This window comes from Gobio gobio, assembly GCF_949357685.1.
Source record: "Gobio gobio genome assembly, chromosome: 2".
NCBI lineage: Eukaryota > Metazoa > Chordata > Actinopteri > Cypriniformes > Gobionidae > Gobio > Gobio gobio.
The window spans coordinates 30697937-30719250 of record NC_137098.1 but is presented as its reverse complement, the minus strand read 5'-3'; the positions used below and the strand labels follow the sequence as shown (position 1 = coordinate 30719250).

The window sequence follows — 21314 nt, the reverse complement described above, 5'->3', positions numbered from 1 at the left end:
TGATCTTTCCTCATTTCATTTGATTGAGGAATATTGAGTTGTTTGTTCCTGTAGGTATCCTGAATTGCATAATTGAACAGTATAAGATAAGCTAGGTTGAAAGAGCTTAAGTTTAGAGGTTGCTACATTTCATCTTGACAAGCATTCATCTTGTCAAGCTTTGGATGTGTGAGTGGGAATGAATCTTGACATTTTGCCTGTGCTAACAGAACTTTTGACTTCTTTGCAAGCCATTCCATTCGGAGAGAAATTGAGCAGATGCAATTAAAATCAAAAGTCTTAACATCCATGTCTGAATCCCCAGATCCTTTCACTTCTCGGCATGCTCTCCATCTCTCTCTCTTAGCAATGGAATGGCTTTGACACAGCCATGCACATGTTCCCCTTTTGATTTCTTTATTTGCACTGCTTTAACCGAATGTGCTGGAATATTTGATTTTTAAATCTCTTTTAATCTTTTTTTTTTTTTTTTATCTTTTTATTTCTCTACTGAAGGTACAATCATTTTCATGCTTATGCATTTGATTTCTTATTTATGCTGCCCGAATGAACTGATTCATCAACCGATTGATTGACAGCTTCTCTTGCAATCTCTCTTGCCCTTGCATGTTGTCTGACTAGGTGACAGCTGTGGGCAGGCGGGGCTTAATGATGCCTCTTTGGAAGAGGGAGGTGAGATGCGAAGCCCAGAGCTGCAGCCAGTATAAAATAAATCATTTTCCAATGGCCTGACTGTATCAGACAGCTTAACTGTAGAGGGTCCACCAAACCTGACCATACTTTCATTACGATTTTCCTTTAGCATGAAATGATTAATCCAGTTAGTCTCTTGCCATTCTGGAAAAGTGGTAGTTGCCATATAACAGCCCTCTTTTGCCAGTCATTTAACAATTTTTGTGCATGTTATTAGCCCTAATATGCTGACTATACTGTAGGGAGGGTGGGGTTATTTATTATGTTTTTTTGTTTGTTTGTTTGAGGTATGAAAATGACTGTAAAATCAAAAATTGCCTTTACTGTACATCCACTTACAATGAAAGTCTATGCAGCAATGCATTTCAACACTAAAATACACACTGTTATGGCTTATCATGAGCCTAGAGGAATACAATTTCATAAACCCTCACTTACAAACGTGTAGTTTAAAATTTCCAAGATTTCCTTTTATGACCATGTAAAGCATATAAATACTCACGCAAAGAGACAAATCCTCCTACAGGTAATGATGATTTGGACAACTTTAACGGTCAAATAACATTTCGGGTTTTTTTCCAGAGGAACTAATATAAGCGCTGTAATAAGAAAAATTAAGCTGCACATTTCTGTTTTTAAAACTGAAAATACAATTTCCTCCTAAGCTGTAAGTAAATTGAAATGCCCTCCACAAAGTGTGCTCCTTTATGTCAGTCACTTATACATGTTTTTGAATCACTCTCATTGTCTGTACAGTTCATGACATTTTAATGCTGGATTGCAGAGGCGGTTTCAAGTATATGTACTACTACTTTATCACTGTTTTTCTTTGGAAAACTTTTACTTCACTACATTCCAAAGCATAATGTCGTACTTTTTACTGCACTACTTTTCATAAATTAAAGGGTTTTTTTAACCTTTAATACTTAATTACATTAAAAATAACGTACATAAAACTTTGAAATTACTTTTACTTGAGTAAAAGTAAGACAATAGTATGTATTAAATGATATTCGATATAAAACATAGTGCAGTAAAAAGTACAATATTTTGTTTTGGAATGTTGTGAAGTACAAGATTTCCAAATAACACTGATAAAGTACATAAAGGTGCATCTCAATAAATTACGTCGTGGAAAAGTTCATTTATTTCAGTAATTCAACTTAAAAGGTGAAACTAATATATTATATAGACTCATTACATGCAAAGTGAGATATTTAAAGCCTTTATTTGTTATAATTTTGATAATTATGGCTTACAGCTTATGAAAACCCCAAATTCAAAATCTCAGACAATTCTAATTTTGTGAAAAGGTTCAGTATTGTAGGCACACTCTAATACGCTTATTAATCCAAAACATCTGCAAAGGGTTCCTGAGCCTTTAAATGGTCTCTTAGTCTGGTTCAGTACAATTCACAATCATGGGGAAGATTGCTGACCTGACAGTTGTGCAGAAATCCATCATTGATACCTTCCACAAGGAGTGAAAGCCTCAAAAGGTAATTGCAAAAGAAGTTGGATGTTCTCAAAGTGCTGTATCAAAGCACATTAATAGAAAGTTAAGTGGAAAGGAAAAGTGTGGAAGAAAAAGGTGCACAAGCAGCAGGGATGACTGCAGCCTGGAGAGGATTGTCAGGAAAAGGCCTTTCAAATGTGTGTGGGAGCTGAGACTGAGGCTGAAGTTACTGCATCAAGAGCCACCACACACAGACGGATACTGGACATGGGCTTCAAATGTGGTCAGATCCGTCTTACCTGGGCTAAAGAAAAATAACTGGTCTGTTGCTCAGTGGTCCCGCCCTCTCTTCTGATGAGAGCAAATTTTGCATCTCATTTGGAAACCAAGGTCCCAGAGTCTGGAGGAAGAATGGAGAGGCACACAATCCAAGATGTTTGAAGTCTAGTGTGAAGTGTTGGTTTGGGGAGCCATGTCATCGGCTGGTGTTGGTCCAGTGTGCTTTATTAAGTCCAGAGTCAACGCACACGTCTACCAGGACATTTTAGAGCGCTTCATGCTTCCTTCAGCGGACAAGCTTTATGAAGATGCTGACTTCATTTTCCAGCAGGACTCGGCACCTGCCCACACTGCCAGAAGTACCAAAACCTGGTTCAATGACCCTGGGATTACTGTGCTTGATTGGCCAGCAAACTCGCTTGACCTGAACCTCATAGAGAATCAATGGGTCATTGCCAAGAGAAAGATGAGAGACATGAGACCGAACAATGCAGAAGAGCTGAAGGCCGCTATTGAAGCATCCTGGTCTTCCATAATACCTCAGCAGTGCCACAGGCCGCCGCATTGAGGCAGTAATACATGCAAAAGGGGCCCAAACCAAGTACTGAGTTCATGTGCATGATAATACTTTTTAGAGGGCCGACATTTCTGTATTTAAAATCCTTTTTTTTAATTGATTTCATGTAATATTCTAATTTTCTGAGAGTTTGAATTTGCGGTTTTCATAAGCTGTAAGCCATAATCATCAAAATTATAACAAATAAAGGCTTGAAATATCTCACTTTGCATGTAATGAGTCTTTATAATATATTAGTTTTTCCTTTTAAGTTGAATTACTGAAATAAATGAACTTTTCCACGACATTCGAATTTATTGAGATGCACCTGTATACTTGAAAAAATAAAATTACTTGGAAAGTAAAAATACTTCACTACTGTCCACCTCTGCTTGAATGTAATTGTATAGTTGAAATATATTCCCTCCTGTCCTTTTTCTTGTCAGCCAACATTTACTGATATTCAGAGTACATTTTTTAAACTAACAATTAACACAAACACCCACCTTTAAAGGAATAGTTATCCCCAAAAAACACATTTTGTCATTACTTACACACGCTCAAGTTGTTTTAAACTTGTATGAGTTTCTTTCTTCTGTTGAACACAAAAGAAGATATTTTAAAGAATGTTGGTAATCAAACAGTTGACAGGAACCATTGACTTCCACAGTAGGAAAAAAAATACTAAAGAAGTCAATGGCTACCATCTGGTTTTCAACATAAAATATCAAAATATTCAAAATATCTTCTTTTGTGTTCAACAGAAGAAAGAAACTCATACCAACATGAGGGGGAGTAAATGATGACAATATATTCATTTGTAGGTGAACTATCCCTTTAATACTGATTTTTAGAGCAGAATACCTTTATACAGTTTGCCAGCGTTAGATGTATGTGTGTGCATGTGTATGTGTGGAATGGGCCATTATCGACAGTTTTATATGATTCTGACAATGATATGGACGTCAACAGGAATACCACTGCCCTGTAGGATTCCTGGTGAACCAGGAGATCCAGGATTCTCTGGACGTCCTGGGGTGCCCGGTAATTGAATTTCTAAAATTATATGAAAGTTGAAAATAGTAGTATTTTAATTATAAAGGGTTATTCACATTTCACATTTTTAACATGTTCTTTTGCACATATCTGTGTTCATGTATATGTTAGGGCCAAAGGGTCAGTCTGGTTCCCCAGGAGTAAGTGGGCGACCAGGGTTTGATGGGTCAAAAGGTGAGAGAGGAGATCCAGGCTCTGGAGGTCAGCCAGGACCTCAGGGTAAGATTACACCCTTAAATGTGAATGGGTGCTCCATTTAACCACAAATCTTACACATCATAATTAGTCAACTTACTTTGCCATAGATTTAGTGGTTATAGTTGCATTCTAATTGTCTATCTCTAACTTATGGTTAGGTTTCCCCGGACCCAGAGGAGATCCAGGTTTTCCAGGAACAACAAATTCTGGCTTACCAGGGTCTCCAGGAAGAGATGGTTTTCCAGGTGTGCCAGGAGCTAAGGGAGAACCCGGTGTGGTGCTTGGAGCTACCCCTGGAGGTCCAGGTTCTCCAGGGAGACCAGGAGAGCCGGGAGACAAGGGTCAACCTGGGACACCTGGTTTACCTGGGAGGCCTGGTAAGTTTGATGAGATGTTTTCAAGTTACTCTCAACATGATTAGCACCAGGATATATGGATAATCAAGCATTAGAACTAATGGATTTTCCTCCTTAGGTAATGATGGACGCAGTGGTATTCCTGGCGTAAAGGGTGAGCGAGGTGTGAATGGAATACCTGGTCGCGTAGGTCCCATAGGTCCACCAGGAGAAATCCCTCCCGGGGGTATCCCTGGTTCCAGAGGGCCAGCTGGAGCTAAAGGATTTGATGGACCTCCAGGTAAGCTAATTCCTTCTCATTCTCTTAAAACATCAATTTTGTGAGTATTTGTTCAACAAGAGCTGCTCAGATCCATATTCTAGGGTAAACTACCTTGAGCTCCATAATAAGCAATTTTGTTACTAGGACCTTTCACATTATAATTTTTGGATGTTCTACCCAGCTCCTAAGACTTCATCATGAGGAATCTCTTCTACGATCTATATTATACACCAACTTGTTTTCATGTGAGCATTGTGTAAACTACTGTAGATTTCAGCTGTGGTAAAATATTTCACCATTGGCTCATTCTCTTCTCATCAGTCTTTGTCAGCCTGTGTTTACTGATCTTCCTCACAAAAATATCTGTTTTCATTATTCTTTTCTTTATGGTCATCCTCCATTCCTTCTCTTTTGTTGTTACCATCATTTCTACCCTCCCGTCCTTCCATTTGTGGTGTCACCCTCTTCTATTTTTGGTGTTGGGTCACCTCACTAGGCTGCCAAGGTGAGAATTATTGTCCTCCCTGATGCCCTGCTTATAGTGTTGATGTTTATCTAACACACATTTCACACTCTTGCCTTGCTACCTCTTAACGCACTTGTCTTTCCTTGTGTTTTTAAACTATGTCATTATTCAATCATCCTCATTTTGTTCCAAACCCATACGAATCTTATTCATCTTCGAAAGACAAGTGAAGATATTTTTCATCGAACCTCATAGATTTCTTTCTGTCTATTGAGTCCGGTACACTAAAACTTTGACAGTTTACCTTACGACTTCTGAACAGACATGATCACTTTCTATGATTTAATTTAGACTTTTATTCAGATGGAAACATTGATCAATGAGGTTTGTTATCGCACATCAAATAAGTATGGTTGAGCTTCCATTTACTATATTTGATGTCTGTTGATCATTGTTTATGTGAATAAAGCCTAAATTAAATTAAATCATATATTGATTGTGTCTCTTCTGCTCAATTTAAAGTTTTGGCGTAATAGACTTTCAATAGATGGACTGACATCTCTCAGGTTCCATTGAAAATATCTTCATTTGTGCACTCTTAAGAAAAATGGTTCTAAACAATACCAAATTAGGGTTATTTGGCTTGTAACAATAGCAGAACCCTTTTTGGTGCTAAATAGAACCCTATTTATAAGGTTCCATAACCATGCTTTGAAAGTGTTAACTTAAAGTGACCTTAAAGGATTAGTTCACCCAAAAATGGAAATAATGTAATTTATTACTCACCCTCATGCCGTTCCGAAGATCCGAAGAGGAGGTCTTACGGGTGTGGAACGGCATGAGGGTGAGTAATAGTCAAGTCAAGTCAAGTCAACTTTATTTATATAGCTCTTTTTACAATACAGATTGTTTCAAAGCAGCTTCACAGTGTTAAACAGGAAAATAATACAACAGAATTTTATTCGGCCGTACAGCCGCTCTGAAGAAAATGGGGATGTCATCTAGCTCAGTTCAATTATCATACAGTGACAATGTGGGCATTAGATCAGTAATAATTAGATCAGTAATTTAGTTTATATGGTTAATTTAGTTTACTAATTAGATTTATTTGGATATTTAGTTCAAACTGAGCAAGCCAAGCCAAAGGCGTAATAAATGACATTATTTTCATTTTTGGGTGAACTAACCCTTTAATGGTGTTTATTTTCTTTGATATTAGTATATTAGCATCTTTATATATTAATGTTAGTATTATTAATATCATTTTTTACATATGTTTTATTAATATTGTTTTTTAGTTCTCTATCTATCTGCCTGGTCTTGTTGCCTCTATTTGGGTTTTACATACAAAATAATAAATAAACCCCATCATGTTGTGTCAATTAGGTACTTTTTTTGACATGGCAAATTGTAGCAAAAACTTACAGTTGTTAGCTGAATACATTAATTAATAACAATTGACATTGAACATGATAGATGTAATGAAGACCCAGTTCCAGTGAAATATCTTCACAATCCTCTATGATGTCTTTACGTCCTTCATTATGTGTATTCTGAGTGGCAGTTTCTCTCTGCAAGGTTATGGTACATACTGAAATACACAATTCAGTTTAGAGTTACAGTTTGTTTGTACATTAGCTTAATATAATATTAATATATATAATATAAATATAATTATATATGAAGTCCAAAATTAGCAAAAATTAACAGTATCTAACAATATGGATCATAAATTCAATATCTCTGTTACTTATTTTGTGAGCATTTCCTTCAATGCTTTCAGAATCTTTATTTTTTTTTTATTATTTTGTTTCTACATTTTTCAGATACATTTCTATATTAACATATTTAATGACAGCATATTTATTGATCAAAAATGAATTATTTTATTCATCAAATTAAACAGAAAATAGTTCAAACTTTGCTAAAGTGATTGTTTTGAACAAGTATTAACTTAGGCATTATTAAAAACATATTATTTTAGCGAAAGTATTTGTATCAATACTGTGTGCCGTTTGCCCCATGCTGGTGTGTAACACTTTTATGATTTATTTTCCCACAAAATCTGTTGCTCCATAAATGTTCAATACAAACATGTATTTTTCTGTGTATCATACCCTACAGGAGTAGTGAAAAGCACATTTTTCTTAAGGTGTGCCTTTATCCCTGTTGTACCCTATTTGTTGTTTATAGTAATAATGTAGAATTCACTTTGTAATTTCTAAGATTGAATTGTTTCATCCATAGTCTTTCTTTCATTAGTGGAGTGGTTTAAACTGCATTCAAACATCTTTTTGTGTGTTTGTGTACCAGCTGGCATACATTAGTACGCTCACGCTTAAAAGATGGCCTTAAACTTGTGTGTTTCGGTACTAATCCTCAGGTTCACGAGCAGCACCATCTAACAATCTAGCCTCAGAACTTGTGTTACGCTGCTATAACCCTAATGTGCTTGTGTGCCTTTTTAATCATAAACACACCTTCTGGTAATCTTTAGTTAGTCATGAAAGTAATGTTTCATGTTTCAGCTGCTTGTACACAGTCTAGAATTAGCTTTTACTTGGAACTGACATTTCCAAAATTGTGAAATATACTGTGTTCAACCAGTACAACAAATATCAATAAATGTTTTTTTTATAAACATTTATTGCATATTTTACTAAATGCATTATTGTACAACATTGCATCCATTAGCATTTACTTGTTTTTGATTAGATACATGCTGTTTAAAGTATACTGTATTTAAAGATTTAGCTTTATAATGTCTGTTCATTTACTATCTCATACAAAAAAAAAAAAAACGTGCTTCGTCATTTCATATAAAAGGTAATTTTGAGGATCTCTCAAAGCCAAATTCCAATATTATGATTTAACAAATTTTTCCTCCACAGGTTTCCCTGGGCAGAAGGGTGTGAGAGGAAATCCGGGGCCTCCAGGGCCTGGTGGAATAAAGGGTACACCAGGATATCCTGGCATCCCAGGGACACAGGGATTTAGGGGAGCTCCTGGACCCCCTGGCATTGGAACACGTCCAGGCATTCCAGGAAGACCAGGAATAAAGGGTATGAAGACTGCAGAAAGACTTATTGTGCAGACTTATTCTAAATGTATTTGACTTCCTGAGTTATATTGCTGATTGAAGATACTCTAGATTCATTTCTAGAGTAATTTTAACTTTCTTCTACTATCCCTAAAAGCACACTATGAAAACTTATGCTATGCATTATTAGAACGACAACAAGAATCTGAGATTGTTTTAATTGCCCCTTGCCTGATTCTATTGAAAATGTGGCAATTTTACTTCTACTATTTTACTGTGCCCTTATCATGTCTGTTTTTACCATAATGTAGATATATATATATTTTTTTTTTCAAGGGGAGAAGGGGTCTTTTGGGTTGTTGGGGTTCCCAGGATATCCTGGTTCTTCTGGAGTCCCTGGTGGCCCCGGTGTTAAAGGCTTACCTGGTTTCACTGGGCGGGATGGCTCAAGTGGGGAATCTGGATCAAAAGGACTCAAAGGTATATTAATGTCATTTGCAGGACATCTAGTAATATAATTTGTTTCTAGTTAAGTGAAACCATAGAAGGCACTTAATAAAGAATTCAACAGTTCAGAAAGAAGCCAGATATAAAATCGTTTGTAGTAATTGTACATGTTTGTTTGTTAAAGGGGATCGTGGTGCTCCTGGTCCTCCTGGTCCTCCTCCAGTGTTTCCACTAGAAGAGCTGGAAAAGGGTGAAGCAGGTAACCCAGGAGCTGGTGGATCGCCTGGTTTCCCAGGACCAAGAGGTACAAAAAGGGGACAGACCATCCAGTTAGAACTAATTTCCATTGTTTATAATGGTCAATTCATGCTATTTAGTGGCATTGACGTGTTCATGGACTTACCCCAACTTAATTAAATGACTCTACATAACATCTCAACATCACAAGCAAAGGTATATTTTCAGTTTGTGATGAAAGTGTTGGGTGGATGACTGGAATGACACTAAAGACCAGTCATTAGAACTTCAGTAAAAAAAACGTAATTTCTCTTTTCAACAGGTGATAAGGGTTTTCCAGGGCGACCTGGACGTGAAGGCTTTCCTGGTTCACCTGGTGTTGCAGACCAAGCAAAAGGTTTTCCTGGCCAGCCTGGAATCCCAGGTATTCCTGGCTCCTCAGGCTTCCCTGGGCCTAAAGGTTTCCCTGGAGTTATGGGCTTCCCTGGCCAACAAGGTCCAAGGGTAAGCATCCTGTATTCATCCTCAGGTCTAAGTATGTACAAGTTTACTAGGGATCCATCAATACTCATATTGGTATCAGCATTTACTAAAATATGTTATGCACAGACATATAGTGGCACAATTTAAAAGTTTAAATCTCTTACAAAAACAGTCTTAATTTTCTTTATTTTTGTCTTCATTTTTTTCTGAGTTAAATGACCTGGATAAATTCTTCACAGACTGTGAGATTAACTCAGGAAGTCTTACATTTTGTGCTGTTGTCTACTGCAGGGGGATGATGGTGTACCTGGGATTCAAGGGTTACCGGGCGCTCCAGGACAATATGGTGGCAAAGGTGAAATTTGTGTAATTCTGTCAGGGACTAGTAGAATAATTATTTACAATCTTTATTTCTGATCTACACTACATATGGCAAATGCAGGTAGTTTAATAGTAGGCTGAAGGCAGCCATCACTGATGCCCCAAAAAATTATGTCTTTAAGGTGAGAAAGGTGACTCGTATGCATTATCTGGACCCCCTGGACCAAAGGGTACATTTGGAAATCCTGGATTCCGAGGTGAGAGACACTTTTTCAGGCTCTTAGAATTGATATGAATTATTTATCAACTCGTTAGATATTGTTTTGCATTTAACATTGTATTTTATGCTCCAGTCTGGTTTTGTAAATAGATTTTTGTCTTTTACCTTCAGGTGGACCAGGACTTCCTGGTGAACCAGGTGATTCAGGTTACCCAGGAATCTTAGGATTTCAAGGCCAGAAAGGTTTTCCTGGAGAACCAGGAGCACCAGGATTTGGTATGTGTAAATCCGCTGCCACCATTATGATTCTGGAGTAATGATTCCAGTTTTTAATTCAAAAGATGTTTTCTTCTCTAATGTCATTTTGTTTTTATTGTTGTATTTATTCATAGGCTCGCCAGGCTTCCCAGGCATTAGGGGGCTTCCTGGTTATCCAGGACAGAACGGGCGTGAAGGAGATGCAGGCCGCCCTGGAGCTCTAGGCTCACCAGGAGAGAAAGGTTAATGAATTACTATTACCATTTTAATGTTTAATGTTGCCAAAACCAAGTATATTTTTCAGTGTAGTCTTTCATCTCTCTACAAACCAAAAGAAAGCAACCTGAATCCATTTCTAAAGTACTCTACGGCAAATGTTACTTTAGGTTTTCGAGGCTCACCTGGTTTAGATGGACTCAATGGTCTTCCAGGATCCAGGGGGCAACCTGGAGCTCCAGGTAAATTAATCGGACAAACCTTTGATTATAAAGTTCTACATTAAGCCATAAAACTGAACACTGCTCATTTATTTACCATATGTCATCAGGTGTGGTTGAAGGTGGTCGGCCTGGAGCTCCCGGTGTGAATGGCCAGAAGGGAGAGAGAGGCTCATCACAGCCCGGTGGACCTGGCCGCCCTGGAGAGAAAGGATTCAAAGGAGAACCTGGTGAGACTCATCATCATGGGAGCAATCGAACTCGGGTTCAGTCCAGGCAATCAAACCAAGTGTGAAAGCACCCTTACATTGTAACATTTTTGCTTTCAGGTCCTACTGGTTTGAGAGGCTACCCTGGTAATCCAGGCCCCCCTGGGCCACCTAGTCCTTCTAATATCCCAGGTCGTCCTGGAGACCCTGGACTTCCAGGATTAGATGGACGAGAAGGTACAGGGCATCTCTGTTCTCTTTGTTCTCATTACTTTTTATTGCTTCTCTAAGATTAAACTGACATTTTTTAGGCTGTATATTTCTAAAATGAAAAGAGATTTAATCTAGAGGGCTTTTTTTAAGAGGGCAAGAGGGCTTGGAACCTTTTGTAAAGGCGTTTGGTCATAATTGTTGTGATACAGTGAAATCAGTTGAACTGGATCATTTGTAGGTCCCTTTGGCCCTCCTGGCCTGCCTGGTCCACCAGGCCCTGGAACAGTCCAAGGAGACAGAGGAGATCCTGGATTTCCAGGGCGACCAGGAATACCAGGAGCACGTGGAGAACCTGGTGCTTTTGGTGCCCCTGGATTTCAAGGCAACCCTGGTTTTAAAGGTATTTCTTTTGTTAATATTTTGACATGAAATTTCTACTGCTTTAAAGGGGCTATATGCAACTTTTTCCCCAAAATAAACGTAACAATAGCCTTTTTATTTGACCATTTATGACTCAAACATCTCCTGATGAGCATACTGACACCTTGTCCGCTCACAGTGGGTGCACCTATAAGCCTGTATCCTATTTTTCCTATTTTCTGGCGGGTCGTCTTTTCCCGCGCTGTCTGCGGATGTGACGTCACCACCGCTGCGAGAGCGAGCAGAAAACAAGAGCAGTTCTGTTTTTTGGCCACAGGTGTCAGTCGCGAGTTTAAATTTCAGAAAAACGCATATAGCCCCTTTAATATTTTTCAGCCTCATACTGTGATGTTGTATTTTATTCATAGGAATTTACAGGGCTGGCCCAGGCTCTGTGAGTGCCCTGGTTGAGATTTTTTACTGCAAATGCTTATCTTTCATATGAACGGCTATTTCCTATAATATAACAGGAATAGTAATTAACGTTAAAATAAATATGAAGTAAATAAATGGTGGTGATAAACAACAACTAACAAATCCGGGAGAAGAAAAAAAGAAGCACACAAGAATTAAACAAACTACAAATCGACAAAAAAAGTGCAATAAATTATCCTCTTACCTGTCATCCCTTTTTTTGAGCATACAAATGATGGCAATTCATGAATGCTCTAAATGCTTCTTTTAAAAGAAGACACTTAAGGCCAGATTTACTAACAGCTTGGGTTGGCGCAAACCCTCTTTTAGCGTTAAAAAATACTGTCAGTATTTACTAAAGACGCTCAGTAAACTAGCACTGAGAAGTCGTGGACACAGTTATTTTTGCAGCTGACCTTATTGTATATGCATTTGTAGGAGCTTCTGTTTCAGACTCAATTTATGGGAGAATAGTATTTAAATAAATCATGCAAGGTGATTTACTAAGGTTTGCACTCGTCAATTTACTGGTATTTGCAGAAAAAACATGTCTTAAACCAGATGCTAATTTGCGCTGCTCTTGGTAGATTGCGTTGGTCATCATGGAAATGATCTGGCTGCATCTGTGTTCTTTAATTTGCAGTAGATAAGGTGCAGAGCTTTCCACTCCCATCAGTGCTTTTTTGGTTTTGCGCTCTCACTCTAATTTGCCCTGTTTAGTAAATCTGGCACTTTGTAGTTTTTTGGTCAAGTAAAAGCAAGCAGGAGTGTAACTGATATATATACACTGGCCAAAGGTATTGGGACACCCCTCCAAATCATTGAATTCGGGTGTTCCAATCACTTCCAGGGACACAGGTGTATAAAATCAAGCACTAGGCATACAGACTGCTTCTACAAACATTTGTGAAAGAAAGGGTCGCTCTCAGGAGCTCCGTGAATTCAAGCGTGGTACCGTGATAGGTTGCCACCTGTGCAAGTCCATTTGGGAAATTTCCTCACTACTAAATATTCCACGGTCAACTGTTAGTGGTATTGTAACAAAGTGGAAGCAATTTAGAACAACGTTAACTCAGCCACCAAGTGGTAGGCCACGTAAAATCGCTCCATGGCCGAGCAGCGGCATCCAAGCCTTACATCACCAAGTGCAATGAAAAGTGCCAGATGCAGTGGTGTAAAGCACACCACCACTGGACTCTAGAGCAGTGGAGACGTGTTCTCTGGAGTGACGAATCACGCTTCTGTCGCTTCAAGTCTGCTGGGTTTGGTGGTTGCCAGGAGAACGGTACTTGCCTGACTGCATTGTGCCAAGTGTAAAGTTTGGTGGAGGGGGGGATTAAGGTGTGGGGTTGTTTTTCAGGGGTTAGGCTTGCCCCTTAGTTCCAGTGAAAGGAACTCTTAATGCTTCAGCATACCAAGATGTTTTGGACAATTTCATGCTCCCAACTTTGTGCGAACAGTTTGGGGATGACCCCTTCGTGTTCCAACATAACTGCACACATGTGCACAAAGCAAGGTCCATAAAGACATGGATGAGTGAGTTTGGTGTGGAGGAACTTGACTGGCCTGCACAGAGTCCTGACCTCAACTCAATAGAACACCTTTGGGATGAATTAAAGCGGAGACTCTGAGCCAGGCCTTCTCGTCCAAAATCAGTGGCTGACCTCACAAATGTGCTTCTATAAGAATGGTCAAGAATTCCCATAAACACACTCCTAAACATTGTGGAAAGCCTTCCCAGAAGAGTTGAAACTGAATATATATATATATATATATATATATATATATATATATATATATATATATATATATATATATATATATATATATATATATATATATATATATATATATATATATATATATATATATATATATATATATATATATATATATATATATATATACATATATACACACACTTTGTTTGTTATAACGAGAGGATTGCTCTGAACAAAAACTCGTTTGAACAAACGCGTTTGTCACCATTGTCATTTGTCACCTCCTGTGTCACTTATGCAACAGGCCGGCTTTGGGAATTCATTCATTTTTGTGCTCTCTTTTTTTATCTGGATTTACAAGGGCAAAGAGGTGAACCTGGCTTTAGTGGTGTACAGGGACCACCAGGGTTCCCTGGAGAACCAGGACGTTTCGGCAATAATGGACCCCAAGGACAAAAGGGTCAGTAGTTTAGAGTGCATTTTATATATCTTAAAAAACTTAACAGTAATAATGTAAATAATAAGCATTCTTAAAAACATTTGCATATCGTCCTCTCAGGTCTTCCTGGTCCTAAGGGAGTTCCAGGTTTTGTGTATCCACGTAATATAAGCGACAGGGTGCAATTTGGGGATCCGGGCTCACCAGGTCTTGATGGGTTTGTTGGTCAGGCAGGAATACCAGGCCTGCCAGGCAGTCCAGGAGTCCCAGGTGAGTGACTTTTTTTCTGTCTTCACATAAGATAAGAAAAAAGTAAGAACATTTCAACTGAAAGTCTGATCAATGTTTTAACGTTTTAACTACAATTTCAATTCCTCTGAACTGTATTTAGGTCCAAAAGGGCTCAGAGGACCAGTGGGTAGACTTGGTCCAGTTGGTCCAGATGGATCTCCAGGAACTTTTGGTGATCCTGGACCCACAGGAATCCAAGGACCCACAGGAAGCCAAGGTACAAAGATTTTCCTTTTACCTTTTACATTTTTATATACATTTTGGAACAGTCTGGTGGTTCACAGGTCTGTTTTTTTTTTATCATGGACAAAAGGGAAAATAACAAAGCGGTCAAAATTAAAATAATAAAATATAACTAACCAGATAAAAAGGTTGTGTGTCCAATTAAACTTTATTAAGAAATTAATATTTTATTCTGCAAGGATGCATTAAATTGATTAAAAGTGACAGTAAAGACATTTATAATGTTACAAAAGTGTTCAATTTCAAATAAATGCTGTTCTTTTGAGATTTCTATTAATTTATATATAATATTATAATAAGAAATGTTTATTGAGCAGCAAATCATCATATTAGAATGATTTCTGAAAGATCATGTGACTGGAGAGTGGAGTAATGATGCCGAAAATTCAGCTTTGCTATCACAGGAATAACTTGCGTTTTAGAATATATTAAATAGATTTTAAATTGTAACAATATTTTATAGTATTTGTTTTTACAGTATTTTTGATCAAATAAATGCAGCCTTGGTGAACATAAGAGACTTATTTCAAAAATATTAAAAATATTTAATAAACCTTTGAATGGTAGTGTAATGTATTTATGTATATATTTCTTAGCAATAAACATTTTTGTGCAATAGACAATTTTGGCCTTGTGTTGGGTCTTCACTTGATGCAAGTGTAAATTTTGGATCCTGGAGCAAAACCAGATGAGAACCACTGATCCAGTGTATTACTTTTGACTGTTTACTCTGCTCTGAAAAATACATTTTGTCAAGTAACTTAAAATGTTCTTTATGTGGTAACATCTAAATTCATTTATTTTATTCATATGGCTCAATCATAGACCAATAAAAGTAGATTTAGTGGTCAGTTCAGGTAAACATCTCATTAACTGCATATTTTTAAGGTAGAAATTTCATTAACAGCAGAATATTTTCAAGTGTGTAAGGTCACTACAGCTTTCACCCATTTCTTCTCCTCCCTTCTGTAATTGTCTTTCAAATTCTCTCACCCTACAGGACTCAGTGGCAAGCCAGGGTTGCCAGGTCTTCCTGCTCCACCGAGGCGCAGTAATGGTATTGGTTATACTTTGGTAAAACACAGTCAGTCAAGCCAGATGCCCATGTGTCCTCAAGGCATGGCCAAGCTATGGGAGGGATACAGTTTGCTGTATGTGGAGGGGCAGGAGAAAGCACACAACCAGGACCTGGGTGAGACACTAGGGGTGTCATTATAAGGGCTGTCAATTGTTTAAAATATTCATATATTTTAAACATTCTGATTTGGAATAGATGGATTTGGAATAATATTGTTGTAGATCAGTTTTTTATGCACTTGGCCATTTTACATGTATGAACTGATGAGTGGATTTGCCTGATGCTGGGGAAGATTGAATTGAAATGTTCTCTTCTTCACAGGATTGCCCGGCTCATGTCTGCCACGTTTCAGCACCATCCCCTTCCTGTACTGCACAGTCAATGAAATCTGCCACTACGCTAGCCGGAATGACAAATCCTATTGGCTGTCCACCACTGCACCCATTCCCATGATGCCTGTGGCAAATCAGCAGATATCTCAGTACATTAGCCGCTGCTCTGTGTGTGAGGCTCCATCTCAAGCAATCGCTGTCCATAGCCAAGATCTCAGCATACCGACCTGCCCTCAGGGCTGGAGAAGTCTGTGGATTGGTTACTCCTTCCTTATGGTAAAAATTCAGTTATACCTGAGCCCACATGCACAGTCACACTGCAGATTCAAATAAACAGAACTTACATTGTAGTACACTACACATGCACTCATGTGTGTCTGTAATATAATATTTAAACACTTTTTTCTTCTTTTTCTCCACTCACGCTAGACAGCATATTGGGCAACGTTTAAACACTTTACAGTCAACAAAATAAAAGAAGTGTTGACAGTTAATACATGAAACAATGTATTCATATAAGCTATTTACTGTAAATAAATGAATACTTTATTTTTAAATGTTCATAAATTTGTGATAGCCAGTTGTGATAGCCAGTGATCGTCTGCCCAAATAAGCATTATAACAATGTTTCCAACAATTTTTAAGTCCAGTGAAATAAGCAATTTTAACCAGTGTAACGGCCTGTGTCAATGACGTCATATCAGTGTTACCCTCGATTCCCGGTTTACTTCTGTAGAAACCATAGAAAAACCAAAGAAGCTTTAATATATTATATGTTTTATTAGAACTGTTTGGAATACTTTATCAAGCTAATCATTGTTATATACTAGCTCAATGTGTTTAGGCTTATTGTTTGAATCTCTTGTTTTCTTAATTTCTCAGAGACAGTGCTCTTTTGTCAAGTGGCTAACATAACAAACTCTTTTTTTAGTAACATTAATACAGCATTTTCCAACCATACAATATATATTATTAATGAATTGCATGCCATTTAGCAACACAAGTCATCCATGCTTTTATTATCATGATATTTGAATATTGATCTAGCTTACTACTGTTTCATACCACAGTAACGTTAATAAAACATTAATACATTAGCTCATCCATGAATATGATTTCTGCCTGAGAGCCGTCAGATTCCTTTCCATCAGCTGCGGAGGTGAAGATGACAACTCCCATGATTCCACGCTCATTCACAGTGTCATCAGTTTACACCTTTATTATTGTTTTGAATAAGCAGCTGTAAAATAATAAGTGTTGCTATTTTGAGGCAACTGAAAATGACTGTGCCATTGACCAACTAAAGTCTAAAGTCAATAGCACAGTATTTATTTTTGGGTTATTTGAAGGGTGCGTATATCCGGGTGCACAACGCCCGTAAACTCTTCTTGTTACACACACAGGGTGCACAAACATGCCAAATGTTAAAAATAAAAGGATTACTATGTAAAAGATTATTATTGTGTACTTAAAGATAAAAATGCCATAATGGCTAGTTATTGCATGAATCAGAATGATCTATTTGTAGTGATGACGAATTAAATTGGCTTATTATTTGACTAATCGTGGCAATACACACATGTATTTAACCTTAATGGTCAGGTTGAGGGTGTCTATATTCCGCCATATAAATAGTGAATCCGCCATGGTGCAAACACAACTGACTTTTAAAGGGAATGGGCAAAGGGAATAAACTCTGATTGGTTTATTGCACGTTACGCCCAAAACACACCCAGGACTCATTAAGAGAATAGGGGCAACCCTTTTAGACCATGTGCCTGGCACACCAACCATTTTTTCCGTCGATAAACTAGCAAAAGTGGATTCAGACACGCCCTAAGCGCACCTGCGCCATGCGCTCAGAGTGTTAAAATAGGGCCCCTAATGTTATAAAAGATTTCTATTTCAAATAAATGCTGTTCTTTTGAACTTTTAATTCATCAAAGAATACTGAAAATTCCACAAAATTATTAACTAGCACAACTGTTTTCAACATTGATAATAAGAAATGTTTATTGAGCAGCAAATTATCATATTATAATGATTTCTGAAGGATCATGTGACACTGAAGACTGGAGTAATGATGCTGAAAAAATCAGCTTTGCATCACAGGAATTAATGACATTTTAAAATATATTCAACAGTTTTTAAATTTTAATAATATTTCATAATATTACTGTTTTTACTTTATATTTTATTAAATAAATGCAGCCTTGGTGAGCATAAGAGACTTAAATAAAATTAAATAATCATTCAGACTCCGTATGATTATTGTGACACAAAATCCTAAATAAATAGCATAATTTGGTGATATTTTAAATATCGATTAAACGCATTAAAGTCAGTAATATTTTTTCAAACGTGTTATTTGTCACGTCTGTATTTGACTGGCATGTCCCACTGAATGTTTTGTAATACGTCACAAACTGCCCATTCTAGGAAAGACACAAAATAAATCTATCATGTGTCACTACGAATAACGCATTAACAGTTGCGTTTATTTTTGTGTGATGCTGCACAGACACACGCCAGTAGGTGTCAGTATAAGTGTGTACTGGCCAGCTCTCATCTGTGGCTTTAATATTTCAAAACAAGTTCATCCAAAGAGAGTAAAAAAATCAATTATTAAAAATCATTTTTTAGGCTACGTATCTGAAAAGGATTACATACCGAGCTACTAGCAATATTCTTTATTTATACAAGCGCAAAAAAGTGCTCAGTGCATTTTAAAAATTCAACTAACGTTTCGGTCAGTTGGGTCAGATGGGCAGTTTGTGACTTATTACAAAGCATTCAGTGGCACATGCCAATCAAATTCAGACGTGACAAATAACACGTTTGAAAAAATATTACTGACTTTAATGCGTTTAATTGATATTTAAAATATCACCAAATTATGCTATTTATTTAGGATTTTGTGTCACAATTATGTCAGTAAATGTCCTCGATTAATCTGTCAGTCACTACTGGAGGTGTCACGACACACAACGACATGTTCCGCGACTCGGCATGTCGAGAGAACGTCAGTGACACATGCCACTATCCACTGGCACATGCCAGTGAAGACCGGATGTGCCAATACGCATAGTGAAATGTGCAATTGGCTTCAGTGCATCAGATGTCATGTCACTTAAAGGGATAGTTCAGTCAAAAATGAAAAATCTGTCATTTACTCACCCTCAAGTTGTTCCAAACATGTATGAGTTTCTTTGTTCTGCTGAACACAAAAGAAGATATTTGGAAGAAAGTTTGTTACCAAGCAGATAGAGCAACCATTGACTACCATAGTAGGGGGAAAAAATACTATGGTAGTCAATGGTTGCTTTACCTGCTTTGTATGCATTTTTGGGTGAACTATGCCTTTAATGTTAATACCGCTACGCCTCAAAGATGCAATGAATGACGTTTTTTTTTTACAATGCCTTCATACAGCTTTCTAATTTTTGTGTCTGTCCTTCAGCACACAGCCGCAGGTGCAGAAGGAGGTGGTCAGTCATTGGTGTCTCCCGGTTCTTGTCTTGAGGATTTCCGCGCCACTCCCTTCATCGAGTGCAACGGTGCCCGCGGCACATGCCACTACTTTGCCAACAAGTACAGTTTCTGGTTGACCACGGTAGAGCAGGACGAACAGTTCGTCCAGGGTCCTGCCCAGGAGACGCTGAAGGGAGATCAGTACCGGTCACGCATCAGTCGCTGTCAAGTCTGCATGAAGATCTTGTAGCTTGTGTAGGTGCACAGCAGGAGACTTTAACTAAACCAATGGAAGAAGATGAGATGAGTAGTGGAAGGTAAAAGAAACAAACGTGAACTTAACAGTGAAGGGCTAAGGTGAGCCCTTGGTGAATTTGGAGATTATCGGGGTTGGAATGAAAAGACGTGGAGAAAGAGATTTTTACTCTCTATCTGTTTATTATCAACAGTGGTGCTATGCTGAAAATATGATGTTCTGTTTTTGTGTTCAAGCTTTTTCCTCAAGTTCTTAGGCATATTCACGGCTACCTCAGAGAGTGCATCCCAGACTCCCAGTGGATGGCACGGAATAATACACCTTTATTTTTCAGATGAAGCCATGCAACGATGAAAACGATGCAGTCTTTTCATTAACCGGTTCTACTGCATTGTATATATAATATGTTTTGGCTTCAGTAGCCTATATCGGTGCTTTCTTGACAATAATGTTAACCAGATCTTCTTGTTTACCATTCGGCAATAACTGACAAACCAGCACTTTGCAATCTACATGAATAAGTAAGATTGTGCCTCATGGTTGTCACTTGAAAGGATTAGTCTAACCCCTTAAATATCCTATATGAATTGCACTGAAGTTAATATGTTCTTTCACAAGATCGCATGCAGCTGGTCTAAACTCATCTAGTTCACCTAATGTGTTCAATGAGTGAAAATCATGTTCTTCTATCGATAAGAACATTCAGACATTCCTCAAACATAAATGATGAGGATGATTAATACCTTACACATCATATCTTGGTCTTTTAAGGTATAGGTTTTCATCCTCTGTAATTCACACCAAAAATGTGTATATGTTTTATACTCACAATGTCATTTTTACTTTTTAAAATGTCTAATTTACTGTGTGCATTGGAGGTGATAAATAGACTAATTTTGAGTTACCCAGTCTCTCAGAGAGATTGGTTGAAACATAACCACTATGACCACTTAGCCTTTCAGTCTCTCATTGGTAGCCCTGAGTATACCTTTCCTTCTATTCGTGTTACATTTCATGATGTGTCTGTAAGTGGTAGATTATGGTTTATTCATTTCATCCTCTTGATTGAAAGATATGCATTAAATTCATTGTATATTTAACCGTAGGGAAAGATTTAACAATAATTCCACATTTATGTTTTTTTGGTTTTCCGAAATAATACAATCATGTACATTTGTGAAGATTGGCCATCGCAAGTGGGCAATTTGCTTAATATTTTTACTACTGTGAGACTTAAAAAGAGATGTATAATTTCAGAACCTGCAGTAAAAAAAATTTGTTTAAGGAATTCATTTAATTTAGTCCTCCCAGTATTTCATATAGTGATGTAAATGTTTGGTCTGAATGCTCACAGTGAGTACATGTATGAAACCTGTCAAATAAAAGTATTCAAACGTCTAAATGTTGTGTTATATGAAGTTGCTTGTGTACAAAATGTAATGTTTATTGTGACATGACTGGT

The 21314-nt window shown here is 37.6% G+C and overlaps 1 protein-coding gene across 1 annotated transcript in view; it reads left to right on the top strand.

Moving 5' to 3' along the window:
* Positions 1-21252, top strand: part of col4a6 (collagen, type IV, alpha 6) — a 106651-nt gene extending 85399 nt beyond the window's left edge. The window contains exons 25-47 of the mRNA XM_079803588.1: positions 622-672; positions 3957-4028; positions 4152-4259; positions 4397-4615; positions 4713-4874; positions 8214-8384; positions 8699-8842; positions 8994-9113; positions 9369-9550; positions 9821-9884; positions 10033-10107; positions 10242-10346; positions 10463-10570; positions 10715-10786; positions 10876-10995; positions 11095-11211; positions 11426-11587; positions 14104-14202; positions 14302-14451; positions 14573-14689; positions 15716-15907; positions 16115-16401; positions 19586-21252. Of these exons, the coding sequence (XP_079659714.1) occupies positions 622-672; positions 3957-4028; positions 4152-4259; positions 4397-4615; positions 4713-4874; positions 8214-8384; positions 8699-8842; positions 8994-9113; positions 9369-9550; positions 9821-9884; positions 10033-10107; positions 10242-10346; positions 10463-10570; positions 10715-10786; positions 10876-10995; positions 11095-11211; positions 11426-11587; positions 14104-14202; positions 14302-14451; positions 14573-14689; positions 15716-15907; positions 16115-16401; positions 19586-19846 (3158 nt within the window). The 3' untranslated portion in view covers positions 19847-21252. The remainder of the gene's footprint in view (positions 1-621; positions 673-3956; positions 4029-4151; positions 4260-4396; positions 4616-4712; positions 4875-8213; positions 8385-8698; positions 8843-8993; positions 9114-9368; positions 9551-9820; positions 9885-10032; positions 10108-10241; positions 10347-10462; positions 10571-10714; positions 10787-10875; positions 10996-11094; positions 11212-11425; positions 11588-14103; positions 14203-14301; positions 14452-14572; positions 14690-15715; positions 15908-16114; positions 16402-19585) is intronic.
* The last annotated feature ends 62 nt before the right edge of the window (positions 21253-21314 follow it).